At 36.8% G+C, this 21,597-nt stretch overlaps 1 protein-coding gene across 3 annotated transcripts in view; it reads right to left on the bottom strand.

Annotated features, from left to right (window-relative positions):
* Atg18a (Autophagy-related 18a) overlaps positions 1–21,597 on the bottom strand; it is a 541,369-nt gene that overhangs the window by 428,072 nt on the left and 91,700 nt on the right. For all 3 annotated transcript variants that reach the window (XM_090372601.1, XM_090372603.1, XM_090372602.1), the window contains one exon: positions 3,818–3,952. In XM_090372601.1, coding sequence (XP_090228727.1) covers positions 3,834–3,952 — 119 coding nt within the window. In that variant the 3' untranslated portion in view covers positions 3,818–3,833. The remainder of the gene's footprint in view (positions 1–3,817; positions 3,953–21,597) is intronic.

Below are 21,597 nucleotides of genomic sequence, written 5' to 3'. Positions count from 1 at the left end.
GTATTCTAGATGCCAACCTAAAATGTTAAAATTTTAAATATTTTATAATGTTCAAAGATACCAAAAAATGTAAATATTCTATTATAAAATCATAATTATTCATGCATTCCAAAACTCTTTATGCAACTTTTCAGGGTGAACTTCCCATGGACTTTGTAACCTTTGCTCATGGGGTCTGCTTCACACTTTAGAATATAACTCTCACCCTTCTAGCCAATGGCTGTCCCAGGGGTGTCTCTTCAACAGAGAAATAAATTGATTATAATAATAACACTATTTTAGAGCTGTACCCTTGAAATGTAAGGAAGATTGGATCTTGCCATGATGTCCATCATAACTTCAAAAGTCATCATCAGATATACTGCATGATGGAAGAGATGGGAAGGGTTGACTGGAACTTAGCCCTGGAGACTAAACATGGGTTCCACCACTTCAAGCCTCCAATAAGCAAAGTGGTAGTATTGCACCAGTTGATGAGAGTCATCTACTACCTAGTAACGTACACTTCACAGCTGTGCTATGAAGAACAGCTGTGAAGTGTACGGCGGCCGGATGTCTCTGTCACCCTAAAATTGCTGGGTGTTCAAAGAGAAGCCCCAGAAAAAGAGCCGAATAAGGCAGATACAGATACCAATAAGAAATATACAAAATGAATGGTAGAAATATTTGTGGTTGTAGTTGATCAATTTTAATGGCTAATCAGCTCTTATAAAGTGCAGTGCAGCATCCCGTGTTCCCCTCGCCATGTGTTTCACCTCTCCTCTATGCCTCTCGTTCCATTCACGAAGTAGTGCCCGTTGGTCTATACAGCAGATCCAGTTGCCTGGTTTGGCCGAGTGCTGATCGGGCGGCTTTCTGGGTTAGAATTTCCATTTATTGAGTTTGCTGCCTATGCGACTGAGTGCAGAGATTTCTTCCGAAGTCGAACCATTTTTCCGCACCATGAGTTATAGAGCGGAGCGGGGTCAAGGCGAACTGCTCCTCACTGCGAGGTCTTGTTTGACTCGGTATGCTGAGAGTGTACTGCGGTGTGCTGGACTTGGCACACCTCAACTGCGATGCAGTAGGAAATGATTCTTCGGCGATGCCACAGTGCATTCGTGGACTGTTGCAAATGCTACCTGGTTGATCCTGCCAGTAGTCATACGCTTGTCTCAAAGATTAAGCCATGCATGTCTAAGTACATGCCAAAGCAAGGTGAAACCGCGAATGGCTCATTAAATCAGTCATGTTTCCTTAGATCGTACCTTTTTACTTGGATAACTGTGGTAATTCTAGAGTTAATACATGCAGGAGAACTCCGACCTTCGGGGGGGGGGGGGGGAGCGCTTTTATTAGACAAGAGGGCTTCGGTCCAAAACTCCTGGTGACTCTTGATAACTCTGAGCAGATTGCACTGTCTCGCACCGGCAATGCATCTTTCAAGTGTCTGCCTTATCAACTGTCAATCGTAGGTTATGCACCTACCATGGTGGTAACGGGGTATCAGGGTTCGATTCCAGGGAGGGAGCCTGAGAAATGGCTACCACATCCAAGGAAGGCGGCAGGCACGCAAATTACCCACTCCCGGCATGGGGAGGTAGTGACAAAAAATAACAATACGGGATTCTATTGAGGCCTCATAATTGGAATGTCTGAGTAAAGCCTTATATGCCTTACTAGTACCCAATAAGAAGATCAATAAAAAAAAAAAAAAAAAAACTCTACTTGCCCCTAGAAACTTCCTTTAATGGAAAGTTATTTGTTATTTGGTTTTTAGGAGCATTAGCAGCTAAGGCCATATTGCTCGGGGATATGCGGTGGTCATACCCTGACCTTTCCGCATCCTCCGTATTTGGTGGTGACGGGCTCGAACCTCGGTCTAATCAAGAAGCGTGTGCTACGCACTGCTGCTCCTTCCCACCTGGCTACGGAGGCGCCGTTTAATGGAAAGTACTACACAGAATTACTGTGGAGCTCTATCCTACCTTTACCATGTGAGATGTTCGCTCTCATCTTTTTCGCCATGCTTTTTAGAAAAGTACGACAGTAGCAATGATTAATTCTTTGTTCTATAGTGACATTTTATTTTCACTTATGAATTTGTTTCACATCTACAGATAGTGTGCAAAACAAATATTACCTATTCCAGATTTTATAAAACGTGGAAAGCCTTGCATTTATATCTTCTTAAATGTTACCTCTTATTTCTTTGGCAACTTAGTTGAAGGATATTGTTAATTAACTTTGCACCCCACACTCACTACAGCAAACACGTGTCCCACAAATTTTATGCAATGTAGGCCAGCATACCAACATGAAATGGCCAATTTGTTAATGAAAATAAGTAGAAATTCATAGAATTCCAATATTAATGGTGAAGCCATAGTTTTACTTTTTTTTTTTTTTTTTTGCTGCAAAAAAGATGGTTTCTCCAACATAAATCTAGAAAGCTGGCAGGTATGGGATTATTTAAAGGTTAGTATATAAAACAAATGCTTTCTCACATACATACACAAGATCAACTCAGTAAATCATTATTACAGTGGTCAATATATCCAGGAACAATGCAGTGTGAGCCAGAATCTTCTCAGATGTACTGGAGCACACAGAACCAACAGACGCTAGTTTCAGCATCTCTTTTAAGGTAAGTAAGCACTGCTGCACTGTATTTCTGCAGTCATGTATCGATGGAGGTGAGTGAGTGAAACTTGAAACTCAGTAATACACTGCTTGCTGCCAATGCAGTTGTCACGTCATTGTTTCTGTGCAGTCTTCAACCTTTCAATCATTTAAAATATTTAAATTATTTGATAATAAACAAATCATGTGTAATTTGTTTATTATGTGTTTTAATTGTACAATTCAGTTACTGTTAGTTAATAACCAACATTATGCCCAAATTGTGCTTTATTCCTCTTTAGTATAATAATAAAGGCTTCACGATAGGGAAGCGAAATAAAACTGAAAATAAACACGTAAAAAACAAGACTACAAAACAAATAACTTTGAAAAACTGAAAAGGCTTTTCACACATTTTTTTTTTAGTATGCAATAAAGTATTGTAAATGTAAAAGAAAAAAACATCATGTGTCAGAGTCAAAAGTTGCACATGATTAGCTGATGTAAAACTGCATGTGAGTTCTTGAGAGTTGCAGTTGTTGGTTTTATGGCAGACCAGTATCTTAGGCCTACTGTACCAACATATTTGCTTTTACACATTTGGATTCACAGAATGATTTGTGTGTTCTGCAAGCTGGAAAACCCAGAATCACTCATGCATAAACACCCTGCTTCTGCCCAAGATCAGCTTATATAGCCTCAAATGCAAAAGCCTTTCACTCTCCAAGAGGATTTAAATGTAGGCCTTTTCAAACATGAAAAAAGCCATATTGTGGTATCACAGTGCATGTATTTGACAAAGGCAGCTTATTTAGTGTCAGCCTTTAAAAAAAAGGATTACATTGTTGGTTGCAAGTATCTACCAAACTCTTTCTTAAATTTTCATTAGCCTCCTAGTTCTACAAATTTAGATGGAAATTTATTCCAATGACTAAAAAATCCAGTCTGCAAGAATCCTTTCTGAATTTCTCTTCATATTGGACTGTCCAAACTAGTTTAAGTTTGGAGTACTGTTCAAAATTTCTATAATTCATTTGTAACTCTTATTATAAAGTTATTAAAGTAGATTTATCTTTGCATGAAAAGTCCATACTTTTTACTGCTGCAACTTTGATACGGCAGTCTTCCTATCTGCCCTCCTTAATTCTTAGTATACAATTGTACAAAACTTTTATATAAAGTTTTCTTGAGCTTGGAATGGAAAAATGCTAACTACCTAAAATCATTAAGCTTCAATCTGTTTTTTGTGTAACTGGAGGAAATTCATTATCATCATCAAGTCTTAAACCAGCAGTCAGAGACACTTCACTGAACTCTCCTCCCCCAATACCCACAGCGACTGGTGGTGATTCTAGAAATAAATATAAACATGTAGGAAAATCAGTAAGAAAATATATTTGTGCATGTACATACAATACTTAATTTATACTTACAATAAAAACATGAAGTTTACATTTGAAATATAATAATTATATATTTCTAACATTTGAAAGAGTTAGATACTCAACCTGAAATAAAAATCTTGTGTGGGAAAGTCATTCTTTGATGTATAGCATTACACACAAAATAATATTATTACTATATACAATGTACCCATGCATCTCAGGACGCACGATAATAACGGGTTATACGCCTTAAACCCTCGGCTATTCACAAGTCTCAAAATAAAAATAGCTGAAGAGCTTTCTTGGTAATAAAGAAGACAAGCAGAAGTGTAACTGAATAGCAAGGAATTCACCAGAAAAAAGTCTATGGAGAGTTTAAAAATATCTACACAAAGATACTCATAATTCTCAGAAACAAAGAAATTGAAAAGTAGCAGTGGAACCTAATTTATAGTTGTGTGTGAGAGACAGTATAATCATTTTGCCACTTTTCAGTAAAAGGAATAAATTCAAAACAGACTTCTCATATGAAGTGGTCTCTGTTTGAATCCAATCAATGGAGTAGTTTCTTAAGATTCCTTCAGGGCTGTGTGAGCTTAACTGAGACAGAAGAAGTAGGGTCTTTCTCCCATGAGGTAATACCAGTATTTTCATCAGTCCACATAATATGCAAATTGGCCTGTGAACACAAAATTATTCAGACAATAAATACACATACAGTTACAGACCTAACTGATATCAGTATAAGTCAGGTTACATAGTACAACGTCCAGTTGAGCCTGCCACGTGTGGCTGAGGCTAGAGGAACTTAGACAAAAATAATTCACAATAACAGACTGTCACACATCAAACATCTGTTACACTACATACAGTTATTAATATGAAACAAAGGGAGAGCTGGACTAAAACACAGCAAAAACCACCCAGAGTAGGCAACTAACTGTTATATCAAAATCATTAGGGACATAACAGATAAATCCTCCCCCCCATTCATTCCTAAAATGAAGGAATCAACTGAAAATGCAATGTAGTACTCAACCTGAAATAAAAATCTTGTGTGGGAAAGTCATTCTTTGATGTATAGCATTTATCATCATGTATAGCAATTTATCATCCTAACATAAAGTAGGGAAAGAAAACCTAGGAAACCAATTCTGCTGGCAGTAGGAATGAGTGCTTATCTTTTTAGGGTCAAGTTTCCACCCAACTTTATCCCATATGGAAGAAAATAATCAACTTGCAGAGAAATAGTTTAAGAAGGTAACCATTTGGATACAAGAGAGTGCAACTTCTGAGCAAACTTCCACCAATAAAGTACATAAAAAAGGTAAATGTTGATATATTTTTATAGTGCCTTGGGGGTCCAAGATGTGGTAAGTTTTTTTTAAGAATCCAAGAAGATTTGCATCTTAGGTACTTCATTTGAGATGAAATCAGAGGTCACTAACAAAGAACATGTCTAAATTCTTATGGCTGCCAACAAGAGTGGATCCAGTATTTGGGGAGGTTCCCTTCTCCCACATTTCATTTTAAAATACAGTGGACACTACTTATTGTAATCATTTCAGAACTCAGCTAAACTGAACCAATGGAACAAGAATGCAGCTGTTCAGTGTTGATTATTGATGCAGAGCAGAAATGTGTACATAAAAAGGTGGAAATGGACAGAAAGAAAACTTGAAAATAATATAAAATAGTTTTAATTTTAATTTTACTTTATTTTCCACAATGTTTTCGAGAAAGTCATCAATAGAAATAAAACTGGCAACGTTTCTAGAAATACAAGCCATTAAAAACAAATAAAAAAAAATATTAAAATCAGGAATTAGAAATAGGTTAATGCTCTACTGTAAAAATAGTGTGATTGGTAAGAGTACAGATACAGTACTTTCTTTCACAGAGGAATGACACCGACAACCATATGAATTGTGTGTGTTTAAGGGTGGAAACACACTATTGTCACTTCACGAGACTTCACTCGTACATATATCTAACGTCAAATGTGGAGGAGCTATATTTAACAATTAGCGTATTGCTCGGAGAGCACAGTTGATTGGCTGAATTCACAAGATAATACATAGGAAGGCCGAATGACATTGTCAGGGAGTCAGATTTTTCTGTTCAAACAGAAATTTCATTAGGCGTGACCGCGTGATGATGAAAATGGAGGAAATGCTAATATAAAATTAAATTAGAGGTAAATAATCTGTTTTGAGTGCACAAGTAAGAATATCCGAAAACAAATAACAACAACATCAAGAACGTTGTTCTGTGCCTATTCCGAAGCACCTCGACCAGCTACTTGTCCAGCCACAGGAATGCTCAAATATGGCCAAAGGAGGAAAATAGATCAACAGAATTCCAATTAACAAATTGAGAGGACGAACAAGTCGATCATATCAATTTGAACAACTCATACATAACGATTTCTTACAAGTTCAATTTTTAGGGTTGAGAAGAAGTTTTTCGTTGTAATTAAATTTCATTAAAAATTTTTGTTTCGTATTTTGACAGAATAAATCCTTATTCAAAATAAACTTGCAGTATTTTAACTTTCCTTTAACATATAACTAATTTTTCCTTAGCACTGATTGAATTTCGAAATTGCGTATTTTGCCTTTGAATGTCATCCTTAATTGGATTATATAGGAAATTAAATTCTTCTTTATTCATCCATAAGTACATCGTTAATCGATTTTCATCTTCTAAGTCCTGCAGTAAATGATGGAATTCACATTTTTCTGTTCTCTTCCAGTTTTTTTTGATGTTGCGTATCCATTGCGTACTCTTTTGTTTTCTCGGCTATAAGAAAAGCGCATGCATTTTCTAAATCTTCAAAATCTGAAGAGGCGGATGGCAATTCATTTCACTTCAGCTTTCCTCAAAGAGAATGACACATATACAACGTTACAGGTTGCCAGACGTACCCCTTTTGGAAGTATAATAAAATTTCCAAGATACCCCTTTTTTAACATTTGAAAAAAGCAGAAATCATAAAACACCCTGTTGAGATGATTATTTAGGAAGAAGGAATTAACTGACGATAAAGTTGTTGAAATGCACCCTTAAAGACTCAAAAAAACAACATTCTATCCTATTTACAAAGAGGGTTGTAGAATATTGATATTATGCTTACTTTGTAACCTTTAACATTCTACTTGACTTCTTTTTTATTTCATAATGGCTTAAGGCTCAGGCAACAAACCTTTTTTTTTTTTTTTATTTAAAATTCCCAATATCAATATCGATTTGCTGTATGAAGAATATGTTCTGTTGAAATCATTCCACAAAAATATTGAGACAAAAGACCTCAAAAATACCACAGATGTTTTGATAAAAATTTTAAATGCGTACGAAGTACATAATACAGAGAAAAATATTTTGTTTTTGCATTGCCTCATTCAAATGCAATGCGTGAACAAGTATTTAATATGAATGTTGAAGGAGAACTGTTGCCAAAAACCAATCACCTTTAACATTCTACTTGACTTCTTTTTTATTTCATAATGGCTTAAGGCTCAGGCAACAAACCTTTTTTTTTTTTTTTTTTTTTTATTTAAAATTCCCAATATCAATATCGATTTGCTGTATGAAGAATATGTTCTGTTGAAATCATTCCACAAAAATATTGAGACAAAAGACCTCAAAAATACCACAGATGTTTTGATAAAAATTTTAAATGCGTACGAAGTACATAATACAGAAAAAAATATTTTGTTTTTGCATTGCCTCATTCAAATGCAATGCGTGAACAAGTATTTAATATGAATGTTGAAGGAGAACTGTTGCAAAAACCAATCACAATGTTTTGCAAAGAATTGTACACAAATGCACTAAAAAAATGAAAAACTGTTAAAGAAAATTCGCTCAAATGAGAAGTATTGTTAGGTAAATATTTTCTTTTCTATAAAATAAATCGGGCGTATTGAATATGTATTATAAACAATTATGTAAAACATTTGATGTTAATAGTTATAAAAAGTTTCCTGTAGTATTTACAACTCTTGCAATAAAATTTTCCGAATTAAAGCATGGGCTATAATTTGATTAATTTTGCATTGCACGAACTTGTAAAAATCAACAAAATATAGAAATAAAATGGTTTTATTAAAATTGTTCGGTTTTCTTTTAAGATTTAATGCATGTACCCCTAAATGAGGAATGAATACCCCAAACATATGCATGAGTACCTCGAGATCAAATTTTTAATGTGGCCACCATATGTTACAGTGACGTTTCTTCTCCGACCAACTTTGCAGTTTACATTAAACAGGGACATGACAAAATTCACGTGATGTGATAATAGTGTGTTTCTGCCCTAAATGGTGCATGAGCTACACTGGCTATAGTGCACCTCATATGAATTATCTGAAGAAAAATCAGTAACTAGATGCACAACTTGTCGGAGCTCAAGAACAAATTGGAATGTTATATAATGGCTTCTCCCACACGTGCATAACGCAATAAAGCAAAAACATACATTAGAGAGCTGATTATAAAAAAACGAGTTTTTTCCCTATGTATTCATATACAGCAACTCCCCAGCTTAGGTAAGGGTTGTGTTCTGCGGACTTCTACGTAAGTCGGAATTTCCCTAAAAAGCTTATGCAGCACTCGGCAACTATGCACGCTGAATTTGATTGAAGAAAAAAAGAAATGTTCGATGAACATATAAATGGAATTATTTATTCAATTTTTTTATCTCATGCACAGGAAAAATTACAAAAGCGTACAAAATTACAAAAAGAGAGAGGAGACAGGCATATAACGTCAGCAAGTTTTACCTTTCAAGCATCGGTGCCAGGATTAACTCCCCAGCTCATAAGCACACCGCTGTGGAAGTTGAGGGCTGTGGAAATTTAGAAGGGTTTTTTTTCCAATGCATCACAAAATTTCTCTGCTGCTGCAGAATTGGCACTGGTGACTTCACTACATACTTTTAATGTTTTGGAAACCAGTGCAATGCTTGAACCTAATAAACCACCAGTTGCTTGCCATGAACTTGGCTTGGGGTTCGCCATACTTATCCTTAATATCTTCATAAATACTTCTTGCTTCTGCTTAAATAGCCATTGGACTCTAGCACTTGCTTCTGAATCTGATTTTCCATTCATATTATTAATAGTTTTTCATCTTCGATATAGCACTTGAACGCCGTTTTGTGATCACTGCTGATCCTTTAACATGTTCTTTTATATGCACACTGTCCCTTAAAATAGTATTCACTGTTGAAGCAGCGAGACCTAATTCTGTGAAATAGATGACAAACTTCGTCCTGCTTCATAATTCTTAATTAATCATCTTTATTTCTAAATCAATTTTGCTTCATTTCCTAGCACTGCCAGCACTTGCACTTTCAATTGGTCCCTTTCCCTTCACCATTGTAATAAGTAAATAGGAACGAAAAGAAGATTCTGAAAATTTGTTTTTTTTATGACTGACAATTTCAGTGAAGGGGAACTCATTTAACCATAATACCGTAATGTAAAAACTGACACAATTCCAGTTATCGGCATTATCGTAACTGCAATACGATCGAGTTTACTACCCATTTATAATAGATTGCGCTAACAGTAAAGCCCAATAAACCGAAACGTGCAAATTGTTTTATGGTAGTGACCCTCCAGAAATGTGTTTTAGAAAAATATCACAAAGACCTTCAAAACTGATTCTTATAACGGAACATATGATAACAATGAAAGTGTAGTGCAATTTCCATTATAAAATGACCTTTTAGAGAGATAAATAGTTTAGTTATATAGTGAAAATTTCAACTTCCAAGGTCCTGGAACGAATTACAAAAAAAAAAAAAAAAAAAAAAAAACTGTGTTATTGAGTAAACTAGTAAACTATTGAGTAAACTATTAAAGCAAGAAGTTGGTCCTTGTGATTGTCACAGACATTCTCTCAGATATGCCAGACAAGCTGTACTTGCTACCTGGGAGTCTAAAACGCTGATGGAACTGATATTCGGGTGGCACTCAAGTCAAGTGGACCCAATTTCGGCGAAGTCCGGACGGTCTGTGACAGCCAAATCCTCTGCTTGCACCTTCATGATGGTGGGACTGTTAGTAATCCTGGGTATAACCTCCATGCACAAGTACATGGTGGGTGACCACCCAGGTGTGAACCAACATAAGCAGGGGTCGAGGTGTGGCGCCCACACCACATGGAGGAACGCCGCTCCTCTATGTTATCAGGCAGTACTAGGTGGTAGATGATTCTCATCAACCGGTGAAATACCACCACTTTGCTTATTGGAGGCTTGAAGTGGTGGAACCCATGTTTAGTCTCTAGAGCTATGTTCCGGTCAACCCTTCCCTATCTCTTCCATCATGCAGTATGATTGATAACCTTTGAGGTTATGATGAACATCGTGGCGAGATCCAATATTCCTTACATTTCGAGGGTACAGCTCTAAAACGGTGTTCGCAGGCCGGCCGCTAGTTAGTACACTGGACCGAACCTATTGATAACTCTCTAGGAGACTTCCGGATCAGCTAGTGTATAATCTTCCTACCTCTACTCTGCCAGATAGTGACTGCAGGGAGTCCGAGTAGTGTGCATGCGGGGAGCATTGTCGAGGCCACGTTATGTCAAGGATCTGGGTATATTCTTACCACGTGTACACCATATCCAAAAATTTCATTACTTCATACAGCATGTCCCACCCACTTTTTCTTACTATTGAATACACCATGAATTGTCAAACTAATAGAGCAAGCTTATCTGTGAAAAGATCTAAACCTCCCAAGGACTTCCTAATTCATTTCACAAATATACGTGGTCCCAATTCTAATCTCAACGATGTCCATTTCCACTTGCAGTCTGCCAAACCCCATGTACTTTTTTTCTGACAGAATCTCAGTTATCGGTTGATTCAACTACTGCTCATCTCAGATGCCCAAATTATTCGCTGTATGATTCCTTTCGCCTCAAAGGTGGTACTTGTGCATATGTCTGTTCTGATATTCCCTGTCAGAGACTTGGCAATTTGGAATCTCCTCTCTTTGATCTTCTCTGGCTTAAAATCTCTCTACCTCATTGTGTCAAATTCATCTGTTGTCTCTACCGTTCTCCCAACTCCACTAATCACTTGGAGCTCTTTGACTTCCTCTCTTTGCAACTTGACTTTCTTCAGTCCAACTTTCCTAACAGTGAAGTAATTTTCCTTGGTGATTTTAATGTTCACAACTCCAGCTGGCTTCCGTTTTCTAGTCACACCGAGCAGGTCGAGATGCTGAGGCTTTTGCAATTACTAATGACCTAGAACAGATTGTTCATTTACCTACAAGAATACCGGACAATCCTAATCACACAGCCAATACGCTTGATCTTTTTCTCACAAACAACCCTTCTAAGTACACGGTCAAAGTGAGAGGTCCTTTAGGCACTTCATATCACAACTTGGTGATTGTCTCTTCTCCAATGGAACCTTTATCTTATGGCTATTCCCAACCTCGTGTTGTTTGGCATTACACGAATGCAAAATGGGATGACCTGCGAGACTTCTTTTCTTTGGTCGGATTATTGTTTCAAAACTTCTGATGTCAACGTTTGCTCAGATCGTGTCAGTGAAATTATTCTTGCAGGAATGGAATCCTTTATCCCACACTCCACTTTAAAATCTCGTCCTTTATCTAAACCTTGGTTTTCCAATAAATGTGCTAAGATACTGTTCAAGAGAAGAATGTTGCATATCGTAATTGGCTTGTTTCTAATTCTTCAGTTTCATTTTCTGCCTACACCAAAGCTCGCAACAATTGTAAAGCAGTTATTAATCAGTCCAAACTAGAGTTTGAACAGGCTAAGAGTAGAAAACTTGCTTCTTGCCCTAATGGTAGCCGAGCATTCTGGTCTCTTGCCAAAGCTATTTGCCGGAACTTTTGCCCATCTCTGCTCCCACCTCTGTCCAAACCAGATGGTTCTGTTGTCACTTCAGCCAAGGATAAAGCTGACCTACTAGCATCCCATTTTTCTTCCAGCTCATGTATTAATGATCTTGGTAAAACACCTCCCACCATTCCCAACACTCTCCATTCAATGCCTCCTGTGGTCTTCTGTCAAAAGAATATCAAAAGGATTTTGATGAATTGTATCTTGATGCTAAGAAAGCTCCAGGTCCTGATGGTATTTCTCCATTCGTTCTCAAAACCTGTGCTCCTGAACTTACTCCTGTTCTTTGCCGCCTTTTTTCACTTTCTTATTCCAAAGGTGTTTTTCCTTCTGCTTGGAAATTTGCTCATATCCAGCCAGTTCCTAAAAAGGGTGACAAATCCCTCCCATCTAATTATCGTTCCATTGCAATTACTTCTACTCTTTCTAAAGTAATGGGGAAATCAATTAACTGCCAACTCTTAAACTACCTAGAAACCTTCCGCCTGATCAACGATCGCCAGTATGAATTCCGTCAGTGTCGATCCACTGGTGATATTCTGGCTTATGTTACCCGTTTATGGACTAATTTAATGGAAATGTTCGGTGAAACACAAGTAGTTGCTCTTGACATCTCAAAGGCTTTTGATCATGTTTGGCATAAAGGTCTTCTAAACAAGCTTCCATCTTATGGTTTGCCAACTGTTTTTAGTAATTGGTTATCCAGTTTTCTCTCTGATTGCTCACTGAGGGTGATGGTAGATAGCTCTCTGTCTTCTAACTTTTCCACTAATGCTGGTTTCCCCCAAGGTTCAGTTCTTTCCCTCACTCTTTTCCTCTTGTATATTAATGACCTTCTTCCACTGACTGGAAATCCTATCCATAGTTTTGCTGATGATAGCACATTGCATTCCACTTTCCATTTTGAGAAAACTTGTCCTTCTCAATCAGCTTCAACTTCTGGAATATTCACTACCAATTCCTTAAATGCCGATCTTCAGGTAGTTCTCCAGTGGGGCAAAGACAACTTAATTGATTTCAACCCTTCTAAAACTCAATCTTGTCTTATCTCGCAAAAAGGATTCTTCTGCTCCTATGCTTATCTTTAGTGACACTCCGATTTCTAGGCAAAATGATATATCTCTTTTGGGGATTACCCTGACTTCTAATCTCTCTTGGCACAAGAGAGATTACAAATATTGCTTCCTCTGCATCTAAAAAACTTGGTTTTCTCTTTCGCTCTCGGCATTACTTTTCTTCCAAACAGCTGCTCACTCTGTATAAATCGCAAATTCGCCCTGCCATGGAATATTGTTCCCACATCTGGGGTGGTGCCCCCAAAACCTCTCTCAGGCTTCTTGATTCTATTCAGAAGAGGGCAGTTAGGTTAATTAATGATTCATCTCTAACAGAGTCTCTCCACTCGCTTTCTCATAGATGTGCTATTTCTGCTGCATGCCTCTTCTACAGATACTTCCATGGGAACTGTTCTTCTGAATTGGCTTCTATAATTCCCACTCTCTCTTTCAAAACATTCCGAACACATGCCGCCACCAGCCATTTACTGTCCAACTTCAAACTCACAGAACCAACTTTTCATCTTCGTCGTTTATTCATTCAACTGTCATTTTCTGGAACAACCTTCCTTCATACGTATTTCCTGAAAATTACAGTCTACAGAAGTTCAAGTCCAATGTCAACAAATATCTTCTTTCGTCTTCTCAACCTCCAACCCAAGCACGGTACTAAGTACTATAGGTTCTAATACCTCTCGTGTTTGGGGTTCACATAAAAAAAAAAAAAAAAAAAAAATTACGATATTTTCATGATATTCCTACGGGATGCAAAGTACATTTCCATGATTTTTTTAAGTTTGCACCAGCTTACTTAAAAAGTAAGCTGGTGCAAAGTGCAAAAGTAAGCTGGTGTAAAGTCGATATTCCGTAAGGTAGTTCCTGTATGTCTGATTGGGACTTCATAAAAACTATAACAGTATCTGTGATTGTAATAAGTGGTATGTATTGTATTAAGTTTTTAAGTGTGAAAATTAAACCAATTTATTCTTTTGTCTATATAACCTCTGGTATTTTGGAATGTACATAGCCTATTAATTAAAAACATATACAATAGAATCTCATATATCCAGCATCAGATTATCCAACAGGTATGCAGAAAAAACACTGTATAGTAATATGGTTTGTATAATAGATACATTACACAAGCAGATACAGCCCACATGACAGATTCCACGCAAAAGGATTAGGGTATTCTGGTTATCAGCCGACCGGGCTAGCCACGTAGGTAAAGTGCCTGCCTGGCAACCCAAAGGTAGCGGGTTCGATTCCCACCTTGGGCTTGGATCACAGTAAAATGCAAAAAAACTTTGGGAAGTGCATTATGGCCATAGAAGCTGATGTGCCAACAACTAACAAGGGGGGAAAAAATTCTGGTTATCTAGGCATTCCAAAAGCAATGGATAAAAATAGTTACTCTAAATTTTGGAAATGTACAAATTCTATCCCTATTGTAACTAACAAAAAGTATGTATAATGCAATCAAGACAAGTAAAATTTCATCTTATTTTATTTTTTAAAAATAATTTATTTAAATAAAATACTACTTTAGTGACATCTGCTATCAAGCAGCAAGTAATTATTTTAGTTTTGCATGTTTCCTTAATTTGATGTGTGACATTAAAAAAAAAAAAAAAACCTTATAAATATTAAACTTAATACATCTCTTCCTCTCTATAATACATAATAATTTTTCCATAATAAAAGGAAATATATATTTTATTATAATATTCACTTCACATAAGATCCAGATGATGAATTACATTTTTTTTTTCTAACATGGACTGCAAAGGAAACTAAACGAACTAATGAAACTAGTGACCCCTATTGCCCATTCTAGAATATAGATATGCCAGCTACTAGAACTTGATTATTTAAGTACCAGATAAAAAGGCTTTTACCATACACTTGGTTGGCAGCAAACAAAAGATAAATAATAATTTAAAATAAATAAACCACATATTCAGTAGTCATTTCTGTGTGATAAACTTTATAGTAATTCCATGTTCCTAGAATATTTCTTTGTAAAGTAGTCCAAAACTTCATTCTGATCAACAGAGGTATTCTTGTGAATGTGAAGTAAGGCTAATCCCTCCCACAGTCCATCTTGCCCCATTGTGCTTCTTAAAATGTGTTTTGATTTTTTTTGAAGGGTGGAAAATCCGTGACAACCTGTTCTGCTGAACACAGCAAGTACTGCTAATATATCAAACTGTATTATAATAACATACACGTATAAGTTATAAATCCAGTTTAATGTAAGAATACAAATATACTAACAGTAGCTTTCGAGACGCGTGTCTCTTCATCAACTGACATTTAAATACAAAAATATATACTGTTAGTATATATTTGTATTCTTACATTAAACTGGATTTATAACTTATACGTGCATGTTATTATAAACCATGGACCCCAGTACACCAGGCCCATTCGTTACTATTATAATATTTCATATTGACTGAAACAGTATAGAGCTGAACCTCAAAACTGAAACCATTTCTATAACATTTTCAAGACAGTGTTTCTTCCAAAACTGGGTCCAGAGCTTAAATTCTCTTGAGTATATTTTCTATGATATTTTCATCATAAAATCTTAATGTAGTCAATATTCCTTTATTAGTATGGAGAATACAAGGACACGAATATCCTTGATCCAGTCTTCACCAGTGATCCAAATAACATCAGAACTATTTGCAACAAATGACCATAGTATAATAAAGTGGACAGTGACTTAGCTTTGACTAACTTAGGGAAGGAATTTTAATTCTTTCTCTTGAAGAAAGGAGATTACTGTGGAATAGGGAGGAATTGTGATAACCATTTGGGACAAAATATATAAAAGGGAAAGTACAGTTGAACTAGGTGTAGAATAATTTAATCTCATTATATATTATTGTAATTTTAGTTTGTAGTCATTTGTTAATTGCTCCGGTTTCACTTATGCCAGAGAGAAATATATAAACTGTTTATGGCCTCTTGGCAAGAACACAGATTTATATGCTTACTTGGTTGTTAATTTACCTTTGCATTATTAGATATGCTATTTTGTCCCAAAAGACATTATTATTATATGTCTGATGCATGCTGGTTTAAAAGAGTACTGTTACATACTCTTTGTGCCTGACATGGTATACAAAGGGTACTAGGAAAGTTTTGCAATACAGCTTTCCTCCGTAACTGACGTTTTCCTCCGTAACTGACGTTCGTGGCCTTCCCGGCCTCTCAGAATCCTCCAGAGTGAAATTTCCCCTTTGGAATTCTCTATACCACCTGAATATCGTTGTACGATGTGGACAATCATCATCTAGTGCAAGAGTCATTTCTTCTAAGAACTGGTCTATGGTTAAACCACGCACGAAATTATACCGCAAAACTGTCCTTATGTCATTTCGTGACCACGATGCCATCGCAAGCACTTTACACTCTCACTACTAATGAATAACTGAGCCCATCGACTTGGCGCGGCGGCTACTATGCACGTATGAACATGTCTCAACATGCAGCAACAAGCAGCTTCCTGTGATTCATTGTTGCGTCATATTGCAAAACTTTCCTAGTACCCTTTGTAACATGGTGCTAGAGTAGAGAGAAGAATTAAAAAATCAAAACTCAGAGGTTTCATTTTTTTAAATGTTGAGTTTAAAGAATAAATGTAAGTGTGTAACTTATTATTTTTGCAGTTATAATTCTGCATAGTTATATAGCAAGTAAAGTAAAAGAAAGGAAAGGAAAATAAATGTTAATTGCATGCCTTAAAATATGGATGTCTAATCACATGATACACAAATCATATTCCATTAAGGAGAACAGATTTAACTGTAATATCAAAGATAATACTGCTTTGATAATACATAAAAGTATCATCTAATTCATTTAATCTCATTTAACGACTCTTTAATGAGACTAAAGAGTCGTTACTCTTATTTTGATAGCATCAGCAGAGACATATGATGCAAGAAAGCAAGCTTATATAGCGTCAGCACCCCACCAAAAACTCTGAGTTTCACCCATCCATTCACCCCAAAAGTTTGTCCCAGCAATCAACCACCTGCTGGTTAAAGGAAAAAAAAGGAAACTAATATTCAACTTACTAAGTTACCAAAACTCCTCCATACAAAGGGAATAATAATTTGGCTGGTTAATAAATGACAATGACAAGATATGTTTATATGAATTTCACAGCTTAATGCATGTTGTTGTTGTTGGAATGACTGAATACAGTTGTAATTTTAACAAAGCAAAATGGCTTGAAATTACATTTCAAGAGATGAAATATATACAGGTTATTTTATATATATACTGTGTGGCATCAATTATTTCAGTTCTCATGAGTTCATTAGCTATTTCATAGACTTTGACGTTAAGAGTAATTAAGGAAGTTAGGAAAAAAACTACAACCTCTATATATTGTTGTTTTAGTTTGCCCTTTTATTTTTTTTAGCATAGTTGACAATAACAGGGCAGTTTGAAGACATCCAATCACTGAAACTATGAGCGTATTCATTTCATTAAGGAGGTACACAGCAGAAGGATGCAATGCTGGATGAAAAGTAAGCTTGAAAGAGTAGAAGGTAGAATAGACTTTTACATAGTGATGGGCATGATGATGTAGCTCAGATTCATATTAGTAACAACACCACAGAAGGGGATCAGGCAGGCAAAGTCCAAGTATGAGAAATTGTTAACCACAAGAGCCAAGAATGGGGACAAGGAGGTTTATTTATATGGAAATACAAAGAGAAAAGGAGAAAACCAGACAGCTCCACTCAGTTGAAATGGCACAATCGTAGATAATCTAGCTGTTACTCTTTAACTGGATTTCTACTTTGCACTGACCTTCATAGTAGAAAGTTCCCTTAGGGTGGTGGACATTGTGCTAAAACCTGAGTACTGTAGGGCTTGTGATATTGCTATTATAGAGGTGAGTCTAACTGAAAAACTACTAAGCTTGAAAGTGGGTAAGCACCCCAGTCACTGATGGCATCCTGGGGGGGGAGATTTCTGATCAGGTACATCTTATATAAACTCTAAAAGGAAAGGGATGAATCTGATTGGTACACTTGATATCGATGGTTCGACTGTTGATGATCCAGCTCAGATAGCAAACAAGCTGAATGAGTATTTTGCATCTACATTCACACATTAGAAGTTAAAGACTGAAAATGCCAGAAGGTTATCAAATTGTAGCAGGGTGCTTAATGATTTTGTAATAACTGAGAGCAAAGTGGATGAGAAATTGTTGAAGTTAAACATAAGAAAGGCACCTGGGGTGGATGGGATCTATCCAGTTATATTAAAGGAGGCAGCAAAGGAAGTAAGCACACCCTTAGCCATAATTATGAGAGCATCCTTGGATTCAAGGGAGGTCCCCACAGACTGGAGATGTGCAAATGTATCCCGAATTCACAAAGGGGGATCAAAGGGTGACATGAGTAATTACAGACCAGTTAGTTTAACTTCTGTTCATGGGAAAATAATGGAGTCACTGGTTAGAGATGCATTGCAAGATCATCTAGACAAGACTGCAGCAATAATTCAGACAGCATAAGTTTGTTAAGAGAAAGTGTTGTCTGACAAATTTCATTGGATATTACAATGTGGTTACAAAGGAACTGGATGCAAAAAATAATTTTGATATCATATACTTGAATTTCAGGAAAGCTTTTGACACTGCTGCGCATGGAAGACTGCTGTACAAATTGGAACAGAATGATATTAAGAGTAAGTTGCTACAATGGATAAAAGGATGGTTAAGTGGGAGAAGACAGAGGGTGGTAATCAATGGATGCTGCTCTTTGTGGACTAATGTTATTAGTGGCGTCCCAGAGGGTTCGGTGTTAGGTCCACTGTTGTTTTGTATATTTATCAATGATATTGATGAAGGTATATCAGGCTTAGTGTTGAAGTTGGCAGATGATACAAAGGTTGGCAGGGTTGTTAATGACAGTAATGGCAGTGTGTTACTGCAACAGGATCTAGAAAATTTGGGAAGATGGGCTGAGAAGTGGCAACTGAAGTTTAACAGTGACAAATGTAAAGTACTGCATATGAATAGAAGTAACCCCCAGAGGAACGTACCAACTGTGTGGTACTACACTTAAGGTGGTAGAAAATGAAAAAGATCTGGGAGTAATTGTGCAGTCAGATATGAAGTTTTCTGAGCAATGCAGACAGGCTGCCAGGGCAGGTCATGGGCTTTTGTCAATGATTTTGCTAGAGGGAAAAGGAGTTGATTGTTCCACTGTATAAGGCAATGGTCAGGCCATGCCTTGAGTACTGCGTCAGGTCTGGAGGCTTCATTTTAGGAAGGATGTTGTTATTTGGTTTTTAGGAGCATTAGCAACTAAGGCCATATTGCTGTGGGGATATGTGGTGGTCATTCCCTGACCTTTCCGCATCCTCCGTATTTGGTGGTCACGGGCTCGAACCCTGGTCTAATCAAGAAGCATGTGCTACGCACTGCTCTCCTGCCCACCTGGCTATGGAGGCGCCTTAGGAAGGATGTAGATTTGCTTGAGTGTATACAGAAAAGGGCAACAAGATTGGTGAGGGGAATGAAGGGATCCTCTTATCAAGTGAGGCTTAAGTTCTGCAAACTGCAGCAGCTGGAGACTAGGCACCTGCGAGGTGATCTGATTGAGGTATATAAGGCCTTGAATGGGTTGAGCACGCTGAATTCTGATGGGATTCTTCCACTTGTTCAGATTACGAACCTAAGGGGACATAAATTCAAATTGAGGAAAAACAGATGTAGAATAGATGTGCGGAAATTTGCCTTTAGCCAGCAGGTGGGTAATTGCTGGAACAAACTTTCATCTGTCGTTATGGAAGTTGATAGGTTAAATAAATTTAAGGAGGAACTGGACAAACATTTAGAGGGAACGGTTGTGTGAATTTTTTTTTTTTTTTGGCTGATGCTGCATAAGTTCATACGCTTGCTTTCTTGCATCACATGCCACTATTACTACTACTACTACTACATTTTGTACATTTTTTGCTTTAAAAACAATCTTTATTTGTTCAAAAATTATGCAATAAGTGGCATTACTTTTTAGCTCATTGGGTAGCCTCTATCCGACTAAGTTTTTTTTAACTCAGTCGGATAGAGGACACCCAATAGGGAGGGGGAAGAAATGAAAGTTCAATATTACTATATTGTGTTAAGCACAGCACAAAAAAAAAAGTTAATGTACACAGTATATTACATTTCAGGGGCATTAGTAAATGATAAAAAAAAAATTGCAATTTATAAACAAAAAAACAAATGACTTTTATGCACAAATCAAGAACACTGTTTTTGTGCATTCACCATACTGTCCATTCATTCCCCCAATCAGCTTATATGAAATTTAGGAAGGCTCAACAAATTGTTCTAAAGAGCTAAATATAACATTTCATCAAAATCCATCCACTGAGAGTTGAGTTATTACATGAGGACAGATGGACAAAGAAATAATTTCCAAATTTATACTTTTCAATTTTAATGAAATTAGGGATAGCCTTGAAAAATATTTCTAAAAGAGTCACATATAAATTTCCATGAAAATCCAACCACTGCCAGTCAAGTGAACGGACAGGTAGGTGGATATGGTGAAGGCAATAGGCACTTCATGCATATATGCTACCAAACCTTAAAAAAGAATTACACCTCAAACGATTAATAAATAATATTGTATATGCTATTAACATGGATTTCGGCAAACACAATCAATATACAGTCAGTCCTCGTATAGCACGAAAGTTGTGTTCCTAGAAACCCTCGTGCAATGCAAAATCGTGCAATATAAACAACAGGCCCTATGGGAAAAATAGGGTTAGGTGCCGACCACCCAAGATTGAACACACATTTGTAACCAAAACATTACCAAACACAATAAATAATCGTAATAAAATATTGCTAATGCTTTTGCTTCTATCGTAAGCAACCTTGTTTTTTGTTTGATTTTCTATCCAAACAGATGACAGCCGCCGTTCCATCTCTTCCAATTCTTTGTGTCTTGATCTAATGGATATTAATTATACTTTGAGCTGTTCCTGCTATGAAAGTTGTTTTTATTTTCTCTGCATTCTTTGTAATTCTCAGCATTGCCTCATTTAGGTCTGTAGCACGTGCAATATCATATGGTCTTTCATTTCGCTCAAAGCGTTTCACAATTTCATATTTTTTCTCTATCGACAAAGGTGGACTGGCCATAAGCCTTACCGGGGAAACCCCGGTGGCCAGTGTGATTTTGGCCATAAGCCTTACTGGGGAAACCCCGGTGGCCAGTGTGATTTTGGCCATAAACCATAGTATGAGGCCATTATGAATTTTCCTGGGTAACAATTTTTGATCCGGTCCGCCTCTGTTTATCGATATTGCTTTTCTTTTTCTCTCAGAATCTGCAGTGTCTTCACCAGGACGCTTCCTTTTCACACCTTTTAATTAAGTATTTTACTCATTTTTAGGGAATAAAGCACAATTACAAAACGAGGAGGCACGCTTGATACACATAAACAAAGCTGCGCATGTTTTTTTTTTTTTTTTTTTTTGGTAGTTGTTGGCGCATAGGCTTCTGTGGCCATAATGCACCTCCCAAGGTTTTTGCAGTACTTTGATCCAAGCCCGAGGCGGGAATCGAACCCGCGACCTTTGGGTTGCTAGGTAGGCGCACTTTACC

Source organism: Mastigoproctus giganteus, chromosome 4 (genome assembly GCF_048544385.1).
Source record: "Mastigoproctus giganteus isolate SK-2022 chromosome 4, ASM4854438v1, whole genome shotgun sequence".
NCBI lineage: Eukaryota > Metazoa > Arthropoda > Arachnida > Uropygi > Thelyphonidae > Mastigoproctus > Mastigoproctus giganteus.
The sequence above is the reverse complement of the archived record's forward strand: the minus strand, read 5'-3'. Positions and strand labels throughout refer to the sequence as shown.